Here is a 19,688-nt window from a genome sequence, read left to right on the forward strand (position 1 = left end):
TTAGACCTGAATGTTTTGTAGATGTTCCATTGAGGATGAGCAAAGCTCAAAGCTTCCCAGCTTCTTTGAAGGGAAATTGAGTTCTGTTTCATTTCAGCGAACCGGGGAATGTGACTGTGTAAATGTAACACAACTTGAAAGGAGCCAGAAGAGGTATCCTCCGTCCCTGGTGGGATGAGCTGTACTAGCTAATAAATCGCACGCAGCTTTGTATTCCCAACAAGCACCTCCCAGATGAGGTCTTGCAGGCTGAGTTTACTGAGTTTCTTATAAACCAAATTCAAAAGCAAACTAAAAAAAGCATTTCCATGGAAGCCCTCTTGGGAAACAATAGCCCACTCTTCTTAAGAAACCACAACCGAAGACCCATTAATCGTTTAATAAAACATTGTAGCCTCTTTACGAAGCTGGCAGACAGTTGTACAGCACCATCTATTTTAAGCATCATTAAAAACAATGAGACTTCCTCGGAACGCTGTCTCCACACAGATCCCACAGAGATCCCACAGAACTCCAAATGTCACCAACTGGCTTGATTATAGGAGATAGTGCTTTCACTGTAAACACTCTGTTTATTAGAAAAACGTTGTTACATTTTAGAAGTCTTTTTTTTGGCAAGCTTTCACAGAGCTGAAGAAACAATTGGTCAGAACTGGAAGTGCTCTGTTACAGTTGTAACGCAACGGGGGTTCAGGCGGGCGCCCTTGCCGCATTAGGTCGGCCCCCCACCGTCGGGGGGCTCGAACCCGGGACTCCCGCGTCGCTCAGCAGGGACCCAGCTCGGTGAGCCAAAGAGAGATCTCTCCCCAGCCCAGGGGCTGTGGTCCTGCTATCACAGGGAAGGGCGGCAACGTCACCTGCTCTGGTAAGCCGGCTCTTACACAGTACCTGTCGGCCGTAAGCGTTACACAGTGTTACACGTTCGCATACCCATAGATGACAACACGTGCTTCTTGCTGATGCTCTAACCTGGCTCTGACCGCAGCTCCATGGGTACTTCTAGAGGAAAGGTCTGTGTCCCCTGCTGTTGCCACACGCTAGCGTTCTACCAGAAGGACGTACGCCCCCTGACACCCTGGTTCACAGATGCTCCTCCCTAACGTCCAACAGGAATCACACCGTGCTGTACTTCTCAGCCTGTACAGCTTCTCTAAATGTTGTTGGAACAGGTCATTTTTTTTGGTCAAAGGTTCGTACTGTTAACAGGTGCAATCACTTGGTGAAGGAGGTGTAGACTTCCACAGAATAACAGACCTCAGTAACAGACATGACTTGTTCTGTTTCCTTCGAGTGCTACACCTTTGCGAGCCTGCTGTGAGGGGATACCTACAATATCTGTTATTCGGGGCAAGCAGTCCAAGCCATGTGCCATTAACACAACAGGAAGAAAAAGACACTATACAGACTACTCCCAGCTTCAGTGCGCTCTATTTCATAGCCAAGGAAAGAGCACTGAACAGCGTGCGGAGACAAGGCCGAGCGACACTTAAGTTTGTCCTGAGAAAAATATAAGGACACTATTCAGTGAAGCGGTGCAACAGTGCAGCTCTGCTCAGGAACAGCAGAGCGTGTTTAACGCGGTGTGTGGAGTGGGATCAGTCCTGACAGCTGCCTTCTCTTTAAACTGCTCCAGCCTCTGTCGCCTCGCCCCCCTCCCCAGGCTCCTGGCTGCGGCGCTGGCCGGCTGATTGGCCGCAGCCCGGCTCCGGGATCCCCGCACGGCCATCCGATTAGCCCAGCCGGTCTGTCTCTCAGCCGGCCCCGCCGCCGCCGCCGCCGCGCTCCGAGCCGGTTCGGTACCTACCCACCTCGGCGAGCGGGAGGGGGCGTGTGGCTACTTCTCCCTGCGACTCGCCGGTCCCGGCAACCCGACGCAGGCCGTCCTGTTCGCGTCCGCCGTCCGAGCGCAGCGAGGGGGCATCGCCTGGCGGAGACATGCACCGAGGCGGGCGCTAGGGCGCCCCGCTGCCCTCTCGTCCCCTGCCCGGGCGGCGTGCACGCATCCGCCGGCGCAGGTCCGAGCCCGGTGGCCGGGGGGCGGTGTGTATATTGCGCCGGGGCAAGGCGGCGTAGCTCCCTGGCTCCTGGAGCTGCCGGCGGAAGACCTTTTCGGCATCGTCCAGCCTCCGTAAATCATGTTTATTTTATAAAGATGGCGCTGAGGGGGGACCCTGTAAACTAAATGACTGTCAGAAATATCGCCTCCATTTGTAATATGGTAAGTAAAGCGCTCATGCACAGGATGGCCCTCGGTGTGCGATGGTGACAGGCGGGCAGCGATCGGGGGGTACGGGGGGCTCTCTCGCCGCCGGTGCTCCCGGTGCGAGTTGCTTTAGGTCCAGCGCTGGCCGGGGCTCAGACCGGGCGCCTGGCAGGGATGCTCAGCTCTAACCGAGGGCACAAGGGCACGGCTGCCGGCCGGGGCGTCACTCAGTGGCGGGCGGGTGGATGGTTTTACTGCGGTTTCCTGCGACTTTTGCAATCGTGCGGGCTGAGATTTACCTTTTCTTTTGCCGTTGACTGTGTATATACAGTCTGTTTCTTCCCCCCGAGGATAATGCGCATCCTTCGCGTACATATTTTGAAACTTCTCCGTAGATCTGGCCGGGCAAAGAAAAACTAGGCTAATCCGCGATTAAATGGTCCCTGTTGTTCCCGGCAGTTCTGAAAGACTTACACCGAGGTCAACTTTTGATAGCGTGTGGTGTGGAGCCCAGGCACCGCGCTCATTTTCCCCTCTGTCCTGAAAGTGTGTAAAATACATGATTCACAGTGCCTGTCACTGATTCCCCAAGACGAGTCTTGGGAAAACATCTGCTAATTGGAAACTCATTTTAACTGCCTCTCCTGAGACGTTAAATATTTATGATGATAACAAGCACGCTAGCTTGCAGGTTTAGTAAATTGTGGCGAATTATGAGATTAAGTTTTTCTCGTTGTGTTCTTTTTTTCATAAAGAGCATTAAAAAAAAACCTGGACAGTTCCAATTACTTTTTTCAGCAACCTTAGACATTATTGAATATGTTCTTGCAGTGTGATGTTTAGTTCCAGTATGAAAATAATGACAGGTTCTATATGTTGAATTTGAAGGAGAAAATTATCGATACATTGCACTATAACCCCAGAACCTTCTGTCCTGATCTCAGCACAGCTCAGAAGCTCAGCAAGGCTGGGCCAGGTCTGCAGAGGGGCCACTCTGGGAAACCAGTTTGCTGTTGTAAATGGTGTTGATGGACCAGTAGGAGGCACTCTTCTCTCTGGTTACAAATTCCAAAACCATTGCAACAATGAGGTGACCAGCACACTGTTCAGCAGGAGGTGCTGTACTTCAGATTAGTTGTTAAACTGAGGTCCCTACGTCTTGGTCTCCTGTAAATCTCCTTTGTTATTGCCTGAAGAGACTGTCAAAGGATATTTGGGTAGTACTGAGAAAACGACATGAATCTGACTTTTGCTGCAGTGTTCCTCCGAGTGGCGGTATCTGTTTTCAGCTGCACCTGCAGCTCAGCGCTCTTGAATGCAGCCATCAGGTCGCTGCGAGGCTTGAAGTTTGAAGTTAAGGAGCTGAGATCCGCCTGTCAGCTCGATCTGTGTTTTCTTACAGGGCACCAATGCCTCTGCTCTGGAAAAAGACATTGGTCTGGAGCAGTTTCCAATCAATGAACACTACTTCGGCTTGGTCAATGTAAGTAACATTTCAATATTTATTTAATTATGCATCTTCTCCATTCATATTGCTTCGTTCTCCAGTCGGAAACTGGCACCCTGTTGGAGGAGCAGGCATTGGTGTCGAAGGGTCTTAGTCATCAAATATGGTTCTCCTAGATGAAGAGTGTACTGAAGGGGTTGGAAAGTCATTTAACCTTTGAATTGAACTGCACATTAAAAAAGTAAAAAACTATAATCAGCAGGCATTCGCCCGGCACTAATGGCCCCTGTAGTAAAGGCCTCTGGAATTGCAGGAACAGTTGAGGCCCCGGATAAGCGGCTCTCCTGCAGAGGGTTCTGGGAGTCTTGCACCCAGCAGGCTCTGCGCAGAGCTTCCCCAGGCCTCTGGCACACGTGTCTTTTTTATACTAGCAGGAGCTTCTCCCGCGGAGCAGGAGACTCGTTCTCCCCCGGGGAAGGGCAGGCGTGTAATTGAGAAACCCCCTGTCTTCCTCCTTCTCGCCGGTAGTTCGGCAACACGTGCTACTGCAACTCGGTGCTGCAGGCGCTGTTCTTCTGCCGACCGTTCCGCGAGAACGTGCTGTCCTACAGAGCCCAGCAGAAGAAGAAGGAGAACCTGCTCACCTGCCTGGCCGACCTCTTCCACAGCATCGCCACCCAGAAGAAGAAAGTGGGCGTCATCCCCCCCAAGAAGTTTATCTCCCGGCTGCGCAAGGAGAACGGTGAGTGCCCTCTGGGGGCGCTGCGTGGCGGCTTCGACGAGGGCCGGTGCGTTTTTACAGAGCCCTCCTGGGACACGCGTGACAACACTGAGATCACCACACGTTTAGGTTGCTTTCTCCTTTTCCCCCCGGAAGCAGTCTTGCGTTGTCCAGAAACGACACGTTGTCCGTGTTACAGCTCATCTGTGCAGATTTCTGAGCGGCCTGTTCACGGTCATACGCGTTGTCCTGGCACAGCGCTCGGATGAGCGCACGCCAGTGGGGTCACGCGCTCAGGCTGCTGGCTGTGGGTGTCGTACAGTACAGTGCTCCAATCCCAGGCATCAGTGCTCAGTAAGACTGCATGTGGCCTACATCCAGCTTTGAACAGATTCTCCAGGAGAAGGATTCATTCTACAGTATCTGGGAAACGTCCTTGGAGCTCCACCAAAGAAAGGAGTACTGAAGAATAAATTAACTTGCTTTGATCTGACATAGTCTGACTTTCCTTAGAATTGTCTGTGCAGAACAGTAACAATTTCTGATTTGCCAGTTTCATAACTGCAGGGATTCGGGTGTTAATTTAGACAGATGAAGAACCTGCATATCAAGCGCCATTTCTTCATTTGAATAACCTTTTTGAGACCACACACTAAAGTGACTCGCACCCGCGCCACAGCCAGCCCCCTAAGTGTGACGGATGTGGTTTGGTTGCTTTCTAAAGAGCTCACTCCAGTCCGCTCAGGTGATTCCCGGGAAAGGTGGAGTTCTCTCTCTCACGCCTGCGCCTCGCCCTCTGTCCTGCAGATCTCTTCGACAACTACATGCAGCAGGACGCCCACGAGTTCCTCAACTACCTGCTGAACACAGTGGCGGACATCGTGCAGCAGGATCGACAGGACGGCGGGCCGAGGAGCGCGGGCGAGGCGGACGAGGGCCGGGCCGAGCCCACCTGGGTGCACGACATCTTCCAGGGGACGCTGACCAACGAGACGCGCTGCCTGAACTGCGAGACGGTGAGAGCAGCTGGGCTCCTGCGCGGAGCGGAGCACTCCTGGAAAGGCTCAGGGCTGCGCCTTCCTGTCAGCGTCTCGGGTTTGTCAGGGTTTGGCTGCAACGCTGCGTCTCCGTTCCTAAACGGGTTTGTGGGCGGGACGTCAAGTGTCGTGGGGACAAGACGGGGACCCCTGCAGGAGCAGTCAGTCCCTAGTGTGCTCAGCATGGACCTGAACACAGACATGCAGGCAAGGGGACTGCTTCTCCATCCATGATGCTAAATCATCAGCGTCCATCAAGAGTGACCTCTCAAGTGGTCTCTCCTGGACGAGATTGACCAGCTCACGGTCACTCGTGGTCTCTCTGTGTCAGCCAGCAGCTCAGATGCAGCCTAATCCAGGTGGACAGAGAAAGGTGTGACCCCGTAGCATTTTCTGTGAGAGTATCTCAGTCTCTCATAGTGCATCTCCATATAATAGAGATCAGATGAGGAGTGTTGCCCAGTAACACAGTGTGTAAATACTGCATTTCTGAAGTGCTTCAGTGAATGTGTGTGGATTAAGTAGTAATTTATATATATTTATATATAAGATTTTAATTAACCTTTTCTATTGAAGCTACATATTACATCTCCCCACAAAATGCCTAGCTTTTAAAAACATAACTTGCAATTTTTTTACATTGCTGTCATTCTTTGGCAAAGCTGGAATTTTCATCTGAATAAGAAGCAGAGGCTGCCGAAAAGAGAAACGCGCATCAAAAGCTCCTTGCTAGCATTCACACTCGTTGAGTTTGCAAAAAGTGAGAATTCCTTAGAATTACATGGTGCATTGCTCCTTCGAGTTCAAAAGGCAGACAAAAAGATTGTCACTTCTAATTGTCAAGAAGGAGCTCCTGTTTGGCATTTTTATGTAACATTTTAAAGTGGCTCTGGATGGTGGACCCGGAGCTCACAAAAGCTTTGTCTTTCTCCGCAGGTCAGCAGCAAAGATGAAGATTTCCTTGACCTTTCTGTTGATGTGGAGCAAAATACATCAATTACGCACTGTCTGAGGTACAGCGGGGCGACATGTTCCAGGGCCTTGGAGTTGGTTGACTTTACTTTTCTGAATATAACATTCAGGTGGAAAGTATTCCCAAAGTTCTCTATGTGCAAAATCCTTGACACTTTTCTCTGGACACTTGCAGAAATCCTCCTTACAGCAGTTCCATCTTCAGGTCAATTCCCAGTGTGAATATGAGTATGGTTTGCTATCCAGTTAGTGATTGCCAGTCCTGTGTTATTGAAGGTGTGTAGCAGAGCAGGAAGTGAAACAGAAACCAGATTGAACTCTGGGAGCTGTAGCTCTCCCACCTTCCTCAGGTACTCGAGAGCAGGAACTGGGAGCTGAGTGAAAAGCAACACAGGGCGATGAGTCCCAAGTTATTCTGTCTTTCCAATTCAACATCTCTTTGATAAGTGGACGGGTGTAGTGGACGGGGAATTGTGGTGCTTCATTCAGATTTGTTTTGCAGAAATGCTTTGCGATATTCATGGCATTTCTGTGTTTCTAGGCAATTGAAAGACGCCTTTTAGATTGTATGTCTGCCTGCTCACATCCCCAGGGTGAGCTTGGAATTTCAGTGGCTCCAGATGAGTGTTGGGAGGGTGTCAGGGTGGAGGAGCTGTATCTCCTCCCAGGAAGGTCCCTGTAGCCCCCTCTCAGGATAGAACAGCATCCCATCATTCTCCCACATCCTAAAGAGACACTTCTGCTGGGTAGTACTGACCCAGTAGCCCCAGTGGGGTCAGGACACTGAAGATTATTAAAGGCCGAACCCGTGCACCTTTGATAGGAACTGCCCGCCTGTCCTTGAAATAAAGGTCACTTAAAGAATTCTGGGCTTTTTTTCAGGGATTTCAGCAACACGGAGACCCTGTGCAGCGAATACAAGTACTACTGTGAAACGTGCTGCAGTAAGCAGGAAGCACAGAAAAGGTCAGTGCAGCCCGGGCCTGGGCCGGAGGAGGAGTGCGGCTGGGAGGTGGCAGGAGAAGGCTCACATCTCCACTCCTCTACAGGCCCGGGGACAGACGCCATTAATACGCCGCCTTGCTTGTGATTGGAGCATGTGAACGTTTATGGAGTGTGATGCTCGGGGTACCGGCAGAGGTGCTTGATTACTTGTTTCAAAGGCAGTTTGGTTTGTGAGTCCTGATTACTCCTGACTCCCGTTCTCAGTTTTCAGTGCACTTCCACAGTTGCCATAAGAAAAGAATGGAATCCTGTGAATTTATCCTGCGTGAACTGAGAAAGATGGTTCCAGAGGTATCTCCTTAGAAGGTCTTGCAGTGGCCTGCTTGGTCTCTGACAGAGATGTGGACTCTGGCAGTGCACTGTCCTGAATGGGCTTGGCCTCAGTGTGTTAGTCCAGTCCTCTTAGTAAGTGTGGCCTCATTGTACTTGCTCCCACCTGAGTGGGTGTGGCCTCGGGGTGCTTGGTCAGCCCTCTGAGGGGGTGTGGCCTAGTTGTGGTTGCCCCCTCTTGGGGGTGTGGCCTCATGGTGCTTGGTCAGCCCTCTGAGGAGTGTGGTTTGTGTTTTAATGACGCAGGATGAAGGTGAAGAAGCTGCCCATGATCCTGGCTCTGCACCTGAAAAGGTTCAAGTACATGGAGCAGCTGCACCGCTACACCAAGCTCTCCTACAGGGTGGTGTTTCCACTGGAGCTGCGGCTCTTCAACACCTCCAGCGACGCCGTCAACCTGGACCGCATGTACGACCTCGTCGCAGTCGTGGTGCACTGTGGCAGGTGAGGCTGGGCATCGTCTCTGCCGGACGCAAACACCGTGACATTTCAGGACAGCGGTGTGCGTGCACGGTCAGTGTCAAATATCTGTTCCGTATTTCACGGTAGCCATGGACAGCTGTAGGCGGCAGTTAAGAACGTGAGGAAATTACAAACGGAAGGAGCCCATTCAGGGCATGTGGTCCATTTGGTCATTTGGAGTTAATTGAATTCAGAATCTCAAGCCAGGGTATATGCTTCAACAATGGGGCTGCGTAGCTTGTTCCAGACTCCCACAACCCGTAGTGTACAGAAGCACGTTCAGGACCTGGTTTTAAACTCATTCCTGTGGCTTTCCCTTGTGCCCCCTGGGTCACGTTTTGCTGTTCATTCTGCGCCAGTCTGCCAGGTCGGCTGAGTTTGTAGTAGTCTTGAGCTCCAGATGAAGACTGAGCTCATTATCTCTAAAACCACAGCTCAGGGAGCACGATCGCCAGGTTCCCTCTGGTCTCCCCTTCCTGCTCTTGGGTTCGGAAGTGACTCAGTGGAGTCAGCAGACTTCTGATAAGATTCACGTTCTGCAGAGCCTCCAAAAGGAAAACAGCAATTGTTTAGTGGCACTTTTTCCTGATATTTTTTGTGTAAATGAGTACTCTTTGCTGAAACTACTGAGCTTTCTCTGTGTCTGTGCTCAGTGTAGAGGTGTTTGACCTTCATTGTGTTTAGTCGTAGGTCTTCTGTGTCCACAGCCAACTGGATGAAAGGCTGTCCGTGGTCACCCCAGTCACTGCTGCCCATGTCTTTATTTCACCCTCCTCTCCTCTGTGTCCTCGTGTCCTGTCTCCTCTGTGTCCTGCCCACTGTTATTTTCCAGCAGAGTCACCTGCTCTGTTGTCCTTTTTATACCAATATAACCAGAATCATACTTCAGGAAAATTTTGATGAATGCCTATAAAGTAATTGCTCCTTAATTAGAGCAATTGACAAGAGTTATTGACAGAAGAAAAAAAATAATAATACAACTTTATTTTCTATAGCATCTCCATAGGTGGCGTCCCAAACAGTTTTACAGTAAGTTGTTACTTTAAAATAAAGTTGTTACAATGGCAAAAGCATTTCAGTTCCAGAGATCTAAGAACCTTGTAGGTTATACCTTATGGGGTGTTTATACATTTTTTCTTAAATTACAGTGCAAGGTTTGTAGACTTCGTTTCCTGCTGTTCCTAGTGTGCAGCCAAGTCCAACGCTCTTGTCAAGAATGTGTTTTGGCTCCGGGTGTCTGGGTTGAATGTTCTGCGAATCTGAGCTCTCATGAGTTCATCAGAGGGTTCGTTTCCCCATTAAAGCCTTTCCCAGGTCTGACATTCAGGTTACATACTGATGAAGAAAATCCTTATATGGGCACAAAGCACAATTACTGCCAGGATCTGCATATATTGAACTTGGCGATACAGCCCAGGGGTGTGATCCCCGTGCAGAAACATAAATGCAAAACAGTATTTAATTTCAGTTTGATGTTTTGGAGGAATTCACTAGATGGCACAGATAGTTGATATCCCATGCAACCTAAAACCAGCACTGCAGCACAAACGTCTGGTGATGAATGTAAATACTCCTTTATGCAACAGAAAACGAAAGCCCTTGGGAAAACGGCTGTTTCCCCCTTTACAAAATATCATTATAGTCTGAATATGTTTTGCTCTAACAGCCACTCAAGACAGATATGCAGTATTCATCTGTCAGAAGGGTAACAAAACCAACCCAAGTTATCAATAAGTCAATAATTCTATGAGATATAAAATTCTGTTACATGTAAGATTATGGAAAGCATTATTGGAGCTAAACTGGAGGATCACATATGTGAAAATAACATCCTAGGGACTCACCAACATGGATTCAGAATGGGTAGATCTTGCCTAATCAGCTTCTTAGAGTTCTTTGAACAAGCAGCAGCAGTAACGGACATCCAGAGAAGATGAGAGGTGTATTTAGATCTTTAGAAGGCTTTTGATAAAATTCCTTAAAAAAATCAAATTGCAGGTGGAAGGCATTCAGGGAAATGTGTGTAGTTGGACTGAGAACTGGTTGATAAATAGGTCACTAAGGTACAGAGTGGGGTAGCTGTGCAGATCGGGGTGATGTAATGAGTGGAGTACCACAGGGACCTGTATCGGGACCACTGCTCGCCCTACATTATATCAGTGATGTAGATTCTGGGGAAGCTAACTTTGAAAAGAGATGACTCATCTCTTGCATCTTCCAGACAATGTGGGTAAAAAAATTAAACATTACACCGTATAGTCAAAAGTGTTGAATTCAGATCAAACAATCTTATGTTAAAATTGTGTAATGTTTTTCAGGCCTCATTTAGAATATGTGTACAATTTTAGTCATTACATTACTGAAAAGATACTGCTGCTCAGGAATCAGACCAGAGAAGGGCAGCCGGACACAGTCTGGGGCTTGAGGGGGTGAAGGAGCTGAACCCTGCTAGTCTTGTACACAGAAGACTGAGGGGACAGGTGTTCAGGAGCATGAAAGGCATCCCTTTATCAGGGCAGCAGATGTCTTCAGAATGAAAAGAGAAACACAAACCAGGGGACACCAGTGGGAACTCTGTGGAATTCAGAACAGGAGGCAGCTCTTGACCCAGAGGGTTGTGGGAGTATCTGACGAGCTGCCCAGCCATGGGGCAGAAGCCATCGCATGTCCTTCAAGAAATGGCTGGATGAGATCCTCCGTCATTAGCTAATAGTAACCAGTCGAATGCTCACTAACGTGGACTGTAAATAAGTCAATATAAGTTTTGCTAAGAAACTGTGATTTTGTTTTAAGCTGTGCTTGTCCTGCTGTTGGGATAGAGTCTGCTAAGGGTTACAGGGAGTTTAAAAGCTGTGCGTTACTCGTTATTTTGCAGCGGCCCTAACAGAGGACACTACATCACCATTGTGAAAAGTCATGGCTTCTGGCTTCTGTTCGACGACGACATTGTGGAGGTCAGTACAAGACGTCGTTGTGAAGCACAGTGACTGCACCAGGGGAAAATTAGGAAGTGTGGGCGGACTCCACTGTCCCGCCCACCTCCAGCCAATCATTGCTTAACACGTCACAGGCAGCCCTGCCCCGTGCAGGAGGGCTCGCTCTGATTGGAGGAGAGGTGTGTCCCTCACCCACAGCTCCACATGCCTGCAGGCGCCTGGACTTTGCTGTCCAGCCGGGATTGTTCTGCAGATTTGAGTCTGCTGCCCTGCAGGTGTTACACCCCCACCCTTGTACAGAGTGGCTCCAGTGACGTGAACACATGAAAACGCACGATGGCAGCAGATGTGCAGGGGGCTGTGTTTCAGAGATCGTGCTGGTCTTTACAGCAGACAAGGCTCCCCAGACTGCTGTCAGACACCCAGCTAACACTGTGAGCCCCTTTGTATACCAGGCATGCCTCTAGTTAACCTCATGTGAGAATATGGAATGACCAACCACCAACATCCATCCATCCATCCATTTTCACTCCACTTTTCCTGGTGATGGTCACGGTGCCACCACTAACAGTCTCATTAATTAACCAGTTATCACCCAGTGTGTCTATTTACAAATGACAGAGGACTTTATCGGCCTCTAGTGGCAGGCTGCTGCTATTACACTCCCTTCCAGGCCCTTTCTGCCAGATGTGATTATGTTGCAGTGGTCCAGGGTAGTTTTAACACTGCCATAAAATGTCAGTCCTAACAATCAATATCAGTCAGCAACGACCCCTCACGGTGTGTTTTTCTTTTTCTCATACACAGAAGATTGATGCCCAGGCCATTGAGGAGTTTTACGGTTTAACCTCTGACATTTCCAAAAACTCTGAGTCTGGATATATTTTGTTTTACCAATCGAGAGAATGACGCAGCGGAGCCGGAAGAGCTGACTGACCGTCTTCAGGGGAGGACTGTGTGTCGGGAGGGAGTCTGCAGTTGGGTTTTACACATAGGGGTCACTCTCCGCACCTCTGGGAACCCCGGGAACCCAGCGATCTCTTCAGTGAAGGTGCCCTGAGCGCGTGTCGCCTGCGCAGATACAAAATCAACCTGGTGTAGCAGAGCTAGTTCGGACACGGTGTCGTCATCGCCCTCCCTGCGCGTAGCAGGGTCCTCAGCCGCCTGCGCTGGGGGAGGTCTCCTTTAGCTCACTCGGCTGGTTCCCTGTTGTGTTACGCCAGAGAGCCGGGGTCGCGCTCCAGGTGTTTGCTGGATGAGGAGCTTGTTGTGGAGCGGCGAGGGCACAAGCCCGCGCAGAACCGCGGCGGTCACACTGTCACCCCAAATGATGGGTAATGTAGGCCCGGTTCCACAGTGTAGGACTGGATGTACGTGCAAGACTGCCTTCTGTTTTCATTTATTTTCATTCATTTAGCTCTGTTGCTGTCATTGTTATTGATGGGGAGCTCAGATTTAAAGGGTGGGCTTCAGAGAGGTCGGGGTATGTCCATGTCTTTGTGGAAAGAGGCAGAGGGGGCCTGTCCTGTGTCTGAGAAACGAGGGACCATCCCAGCCCCGTATTTTTCCTGAGCGCCTGACAACAGAATGCAAAACTGGAAAACAGCAGTGCTTTCCAACAGTTCTGACTCGGCAAAGCTTGTTTCAGGTCAGAGTTAGGAGGTTTAAAAGACAAAATAACCTCGTGACGTGAAATAATCAGACCTCAGCCGTCCCTTTGTTAGGGACTGAGCTTCACTGCAAATACGCTGAAAGAGACCTTTGCACACAGTGGTGGAGGACTTGAGTTACAGTGCAGTAGCTGCAGAAGTCCCGTTTCCAGACACGCATGGCCCAGAGAATCATGACAGACGTGTGCTGCTGGCTCAGAAAGCTCCAGATCCAATCTTAGAAGCACCAGGCAGCATTGTTGTAGTAGCAATTTATAATTAAGGCTTTCATTGAGAACATTAAACATTGATAATGCATCAGGAATCACAGAGCAAATACCAGGAAGAAGGTGTATCTACTGTACAAGCCGCAATTTTTTAAACCAACCCTCATATACACAATAAATGACTGGTTGTTTTAAAGCTTTACTTTTTGATCAAGTAGACAGTACACTGTGAGGAAGATGCACAAACCCCTGGGATCACAGCATGTTCTCTATAGAAAGCTAATAAGCGGGCAGCAGTACTAGTGTGCTGTATCATGTGGAGAAACAGAGAACATTTAGCGCTAATTAGGGAGCCGAGCAGCTGAGCCGCTGGAACACTGTTATTCTTCAGATTATTCAAATCTGCTTCTTCCAGGAACTGTTTTAGGGAAAAAAATGTATGACTGGTGGCTAGATGAGAGGAGACTCTAAATGCTAAAGTGGAAAAGAAAGCTTTACTCTCAGTGGAAGTATGTTATCTGTCTGAAGTCAGAACTCGGAAATAATCAGGTCGGTGTTTTGAAAGATAAACACTGAAAAGTGAAAGCCCTGCTTATAATGTACATGTGATAGAGACAAGTGAAAGAAGTGTGTAAAATCCACACGTCAGGTTTTTGAGCAGATTTTTCTGTTGTTGTTTTTGGATCCAATGGCCGTGTGCTGATCAGCTGGCGATGCCCGAGCCCAGGGCTCTGGAGCGAAGCGGGTCAGGGGAGTTCTGGTTCCTGCTGTGGATGGAATCCCTGCGCCGGGTCACTGTGTCAGGACTTAGAGCAGGGGTGTTCGTCACCGGGAGGTAACGAGTGCTGGCACACCTCCCCCACCAGTAGTGTTTTGGGGAATATCAAGACAGAGCTGCGTATTTTTCCCCGTACGAGGCTGAGAAAGTCAGCTGTGTGGAGTCAGGCCGCAGTACCCCTCGTGGGCGTGAGACACACTGATGTCTCCCCCAGAGCTGCACCCTGGCTCCTGAGCTCCTGAGTTCGACCACACGCCCGTGAGTTTTCTACACTGTCCACTGACACTGGCGTTTCATTTCAGCAGCTGTCTTCTGTGTGTCAGACCACTTGCACCACGAATGTTAGTGTCTGCCAGGTCCGCTCCGTGGGCTGGAGGTGTAATGGACACACCTGAGTCACAGCGTCTCGGTACAGTCCAGTAAGGCAAGGCCAGGCATTGTCTCCACTGCTGTCGATTGTGCATCTCGCTCCGTCGCCTCCGGTCTCCCCCTGGAATCTCCATGACTGGCCCTTTGCTCCCAGTGAGGTGCCAGCAGCAGCGCACTGGTGCCTCACTGGAGGCAATGGAATTAGTAAAGGACAGAAGGAGCTCAAGTAGGCAGCTGTGTCAGCAGGCTTAGGCTGCAAAGGGACAAGTACAGGTTTATTCCTGCTGAGAAGAGAAGAGACACCTGGAGAAGGCTCCACTGCCGAAACGTTGTGTTTCTTTTCTTCTCTTTTCATCATGGAATAAACCTATTACTTGTTCCATAGTGAAGGACAGCCTTCATCCTGTCCAACATGTCCGTGATCATAGAGTATGAAGATGCAGGTTCAGGCACAGGTGCCATGAAAATCTAGCACTCCTCCCAGTTTCCTGGTACAGCATGTCTGCAGTCATGCGATCTACTTTTTTGGAAAGGTTATGTAACCTAGAAGAGAACATAACTACTTATTTCATCCAGACCGCAAAACGTCTAAGAAGTGCGCATGGAATTTGAGATTGGGGGGGGTGTTATGTTCAACTCCAGGCCCTGAGATTGATTGCTGAGGCGCAGGACGTTTTTTATTCGGAGTTCGCTCCAAGAGTTTGACAAACTCTCCTTGTGTGGAGGTGCGGCAGGGAGACGCGTATCCCCCCGGCATCTTGAGCCGGAGCACAGCAGCCCATCCCGGTGCGCTCCGGAGCCAGCTGAATCTTAGTCCGCAATAACGGAAGGAGACCATGTGATTCATGTGGTACTGAAAAACGATTTTAACTGATTAATACTTATGTATAAAGAATGTTCATATTTTTAAAGGAAAATGGAAATTAACTGAAAATTGAACATGCAGCATTATTCCAACTTTTTATGTTTTTCACCATTTCAAGAGATGATCAGACCTAATGTTTCTCAGAAGTGGGGTTGTAGGACCCTGCTTCTGTGGTGCTTCCTAACTGAAAGCTTGTTTGTTCCAGCTTCACTGTGGAGACCAGAGTTACAAATCATAGTGATCGCGTATCTGATCGCTCTTTAAAAAGTTATCAACCTATGCACCTTAGACAAGAGTTGGTAAATATTTTTGTTATAGTTATTGATTTAGGTACCATTGTCTGTTAAGTGAATTGTCGAAGAGCTGGGGAACACGGGGGAAAATCGGGGAGTCTATCAAGGCTGGGCGAGTCTGGTACTAGATCTCATTGCGAACTTGTCTGTCTTCAATCAACAAAACAATGGTGCTGACCGCATAATGTGTGTGAAAATAATGAGGCACTGATATAATCTGACCGTAGGAAGACACTAACTGCTGCTGTGTTCATTGGCAGCGTTGCAGTAAGGATATAGATACAGCTATGTGCAGTTAGAGGGGTATTTCCTCATTTTGGTCTTGGTCTTGAACAAGCCGCTGTCTATCTGTTCTGTTGGTCTTGTTGAGATAGTTGACATAGCGTAAGGCTGCAAAGGTAGAGGTTTATTCCACGATGAAAAAAAAAGAAACATAACATTTCAGCTGTGGAGCCTTCTTCAGGTGTGAATCCTGAAAAAGCGACACAGCCAAAATGTCGTGTTTCTTTTCTCTTCCTTTCAGCATGGAATAAACCTCTACCTTTTTCTGTGTAGTTGAGATGGTCAGGTCATCAAGAGATTCTAAGGCTTTTTTTATTCTGGTGCCAGTAATGTAAACTCCTACAGGTGTGCCTCGATTTATACTCCACAGCAAACTTTTTTTTATATTTTCTTAAATTCAGAAATATGGATTTCGGATTCTGTGCACTTTCTCCGTGCTGAACGCGTGGTCTCAGCTGAGTGAGTTACAGCCCTGTGCTGGGGCTCAGGGTGGGAATGCATTCACAGCTCTCGAAGCACAATGTCCAGAAAGGCTTCTTTGCTGTTGGGGAGAGGGATAAAGATTCTCGCTCGTGACTGTCTGCCGCCACTGAAAGTAGATATGATGCACTAGAATATTTAAGACATTAACGGCAAGAAAGCTTGGAAGAAGCAGAGAAGGAGACTCACCTGTCTGTGACACAGAACTGAGATTTCTTCCTTTAAGCCACATTCCTCGTTAGCCGTTAGGAGATCACTCCTGTGTCATGAATCGGTTTTCGCGGTCGACGGATGTGCCGTGGTGCTGGAGGCACAACCTGGCTCTGTGGTGGCCACCTGGCATCAGCGCCAGTAGTTTTCCGTCTGGGATGGTGATGGCTTTCATGGACATCGGCTCCCTCATCCGTGGACCCTGTGCTGAGTGACGAGGCTCTGCGCCTGAAACACGTGGGGCTCCCTGTCTCGGCGGCGCCCGGGGGACTGGCGTCTCCAGCGGTGAAGCCAGTCCGTCCGAGAGGCCGAGGTGCGGCACAGCACAGCAGCACAGCGGGGCGCGGGGCGCGGGGCGCGGGGCGCGGGGCGCGGGGCGCGGGACTGTTTCGTACCTCATCCTAACTGCCGGCTGAAATGCATTTGGTGAGATGCTGCTGTGCAGAATTTTTCAAAGTAATCATGCCAATAAACCCATGAGCTGCAAGAAATGTAAAAACTGTCCTGTCGCTCGAACTTGGTCAAAGGCTCTTGCAAAATCCCCACCAAGAATTTACAGGTGTTTTAGAAGAGGGGGGTTTTATTCAACCCTTCTGCGTTTCCAGAGGAGGCGACAGGTTCTGTGGTGATAGAATCACAGAAGGGGCTTCTTTGTACTTTCAGTTCCCAGTTTCTAAAATTTTAGATACTAACTACTCAACACTTTAGAAAACTACCTGCTGTCTAGGGTCGCTATCCTGATGTCCTTGTTATAGCTGTGTCCTTGTACAATAGCACCTTCTGACATAACAGTACCAGGAATAACTGCTTCGTTTTTGGAACTGAAGCAGTGTACTTTTTCAAACTCAACAAATATTTTTTTAAAAATGTGCCAAAACCTAATAAGCCATGGAAATGTCCTGGTGAAGAATATCCTGAGGTCTCTGAAAATATTTTGCATGGCACTTAATGCAGAGTCTTCAAACCTGTATTATTGTTTTGGTAGGTTTTGTTATTTGATGTTAAACAAATTCCTTTACCCATTTGATATTCGGGTTACTTGAAGTCAGATGAAAACGGAATGATCAAATTGTTTATATCTGTTTTTTTTTTTAAAGCAACATAGCTCTGCGACAATTGTTTTCTCAAAAATAGAATAATGTTTGGCATCTGTTAGTTCCTCTGCATTTAGCTCCGGAGATTTCCAGTTATAGATCCTAAGGGTGCCGGCGTTTGACTGTAGTTTAGAGGAGTGAATTGAAACCCAGATCCAGGTGAGGCAGAGTGTCTTTTGAAGTGAATTTCTCTGGTCTTGCACCACAGAGGGGCCGTCCAGCTCTCTGCTTGACAGAAACCCAGGTCTGGCCAACAAAGAGGGGCAGCACAGCCAGAGCTGCCCCTGCCCCTGCCCCTGCGCCTCTCAGGACCCTGAACAGGACACCTCCTGTGTGGAGTTTGCACGTTCTCTCTGGGCTTTTGTGGGATTTTCACCAGGAGGTCTAGTTTCCTCGCTCATTTCCAGGACTTCCTGGCTGGATGACTTGTCCAGTTCAGGGAGCTCTGGGGAGAAGAATCCCAGGGGTGTGTTCCCAGTGCCCTCTCTGCTGGCTGTGGGGCTGCCATGCTGGTGCTGCGGCTCTTCGCCTGCGCAGGCCAGCCAGGCGGAGAGCCCTCGCTCTCCTGGCGTTGTTGACGCAGGTGTTTCTGACGGAGGAGAGAGCCAAAGGGAGGGAAGCAGCGAGCGAGAGGGAGCTGCGTCATTTGTGCTTCCGAGGAAACTCGCCCTCTCACTCCGAGAGGCCCGGTGTGCTGCCAAGCGTGAGCTGGACGCAAGTCTCCCCTGGGTGCCCTGCTCGTGGCCGGTCAGACTGACGGCTGTGTGACAAGTTTCTATTTTTTCATGTCCTCCTCCCTTCACAGCACTTGTCTGAACCCCCCAGTCCCGCTGGGCTTTCGATTTCCTCGCTGGTGTTTGAACAGGGCAGCCATTGTGCGCTCACTGGCCAGAAACTCCTGCACGAACCTGTTAATAGTACCAGTAATCATGGCAGTGTGTGTTGTGGGGGGGTAATTTAACTCATTTTGTAAAACTGTGTAAACAGGAAGTGCACTTTACTAGACAAGTGATATGCTTTAATTGTATAAGACCTGTTGGTTCTTGAAACGTTTTTCTTCAATAAAGTCTTTATCGTTTGAGTCTGCTGCTAACACATTCATTTGGCTCCTTACCTGCAGTCTTCGAAATGTGTCAAATTTCAATTTGGTGGCAAATGTGGTTTCTGCATTTTAAAGAATGTTGTTCTGCGTTTCTTTTTGTCTGTTTCTAATGTTAAAGCACAAATACCGTCTTCAGTCTGCAGCTTCCAGCATTGTGTGGTGCTAAATGGGTTTCGTTTGGACAGCAGTCTTGTTGGCAGACCCCTTCGCTGTGTCCATTTGCACTCCTGCTTAGAGGCTCTGGCAGCTGGGAGGTCAGAATCAGCTGTGAACAGAGAGCTCCGCCTGTGTGAGCTGAGAGACACACCGAATCCGACAGTCGGTCAGACCCCTCTCGTGTTGCGCTTGCCCAGCCTGTGTGAAGCGTTTTTCTCCAACGCGGCAAAGATTTCCGAAAGTCACCAACGTGGTTAATAAGTAAGAGGCTCTTCGTGTAGCTTTTGTCAACGGCTTGTTACTGGAATATACTATCCCATCACAGAACCCTGTACTGGGCTCTTCAGACGTCTTATGAGACATTGCCCGCTCCGTTGCTACAACAAAGACAATACATTTCCAAGCATGGGATGATGTTTCGGCCTGGCTCTATGGGAGTGGGACAGTCCTGCAGGTTCGTTAAGAACTGCCTGAAAGTTGGAGGTTGGAGGTTGGAAGTTAATTTCAAAATGTTAAAAGGAAACACGTTCAAGAGCTGAGAACGCTCAGGAAGTTCACTTGTGTCACCTTGCTGACGTGTGTGGCTGTGTAACTGTGAGCTCAGAGCTGGGGTCCGCTGGCCTTGCGAGGGCGAGCGCCAGAGATCTTCCCTGAGGCCGTGTCCTTCAGGATGTCTGCTCTCCACAGCTGCTGGTTTCCCTTTGTTTTTACAGGTTGGGGATAATGCAGTGGTTGAGCTTGATCAATTTTCAAAAAAGGATTCTCGACTCCAGGTTGTTTGAGCGGAGAGAAAGCCTTCTTCGTTCAAAGCATCACAGTTCAGGAAACCCCACACTATCGTAGCAAAGTGTCTGAAACAGGGGCTCTAGGACCCAGAGGAAGTCTCCTTCGTTAACAGGCCGTCTCTGGTGTCCCAGCAACACATAAACTTCCCCTTACTGGTGGTTACTGCTTACCTGCATTGCTGGCATTTATAATAACATAGGTAAATGAGAACTCAAGCTTGCATTTCCTTTCTGTATTTTTCAATAGCAAAATCCTTGATCTTAACATAAAATTACTATTTTTTC

At 49.0% G+C, this 19,688-nt stretch overlaps 1 protein-coding gene across 2 annotated transcripts; it reads left to right on the top strand.

Moving 5' to 3' along the window:
- Positions 1-1,516: 1,516 nt before the first annotated feature.
- usp46 (ubiquitin specific peptidase 46) lies at positions 1,517-18,441 on the top strand. 2 transcript variants are annotated; one of them, XM_088629631.1, is made up of 9 exons: positions 1,522-2,218; positions 3,606-3,686; positions 4,179-4,392; positions 5,179-5,387; positions 6,345-6,421; positions 7,263-7,346; positions 7,962-8,159; positions 11,053-11,131; positions 11,921-18,441. In XM_088629631.1, exons 1-9 carry the CDS (start codon positions 2,183-2,185, stop codon positions 12,020-12,022), a joined length of 1,080 nt encoding a protein of 359 aa, XP_088485757.1. In that variant the 5' UTR covers positions 1,522-2,182; the 3' UTR covers positions 12,023-18,441. The 2 variants fall into 2 exon arrangements, 1 of the variants encoding a protein (XP_088485757.1); XR_015935998.1 differs by lacking the exon at positions 11,921-18,441 and having other exon boundaries at positions 1,517-2,218; positions 7,962-8,228.
- Positions 18,442-19,688: the final 1,247 nt, after the last annotated feature.

This window comes from Lepisosteus platostomus, chromosome 1 (assembly GCF_059453375.1).
Source record: "Lepisosteus platostomus isolate fLepPlt1 chromosome 1, fLepPlt1.hap1, whole genome shotgun sequence".
Taxonomy (NCBI): domain Eukaryota; kingdom Metazoa; phylum Chordata; class Actinopteri; order Semionotiformes; family Lepisosteidae; genus Lepisosteus; species Lepisosteus platostomus.

What these genes read in the sequence shown, in the direction of transcription:
- usp46 (XM_088629631.1), top strand. Translation starts at nt 2,183, where the DNA reads ATGACTGTCAGAAATATCGCCTCCATTTGTAATATG. An exon ending in TCAATTACGCACTGTCTGAG is followed by an intron (nt 6,422 to 7,262) that starts GTACAGCGGGGC and finishes GCTTTTTTTCAG; the next exon opens with GGATTTCAGCAACACGGAGA. An exon ending in AAGCAGGAAGCACAGAAAAG is followed by an intron (nt 7,347 to 7,961) that starts GTCAGTGCAGCC and finishes TTAATGACGCAG; the next exon opens with GATGAAGGTGAAGAAGCTGC.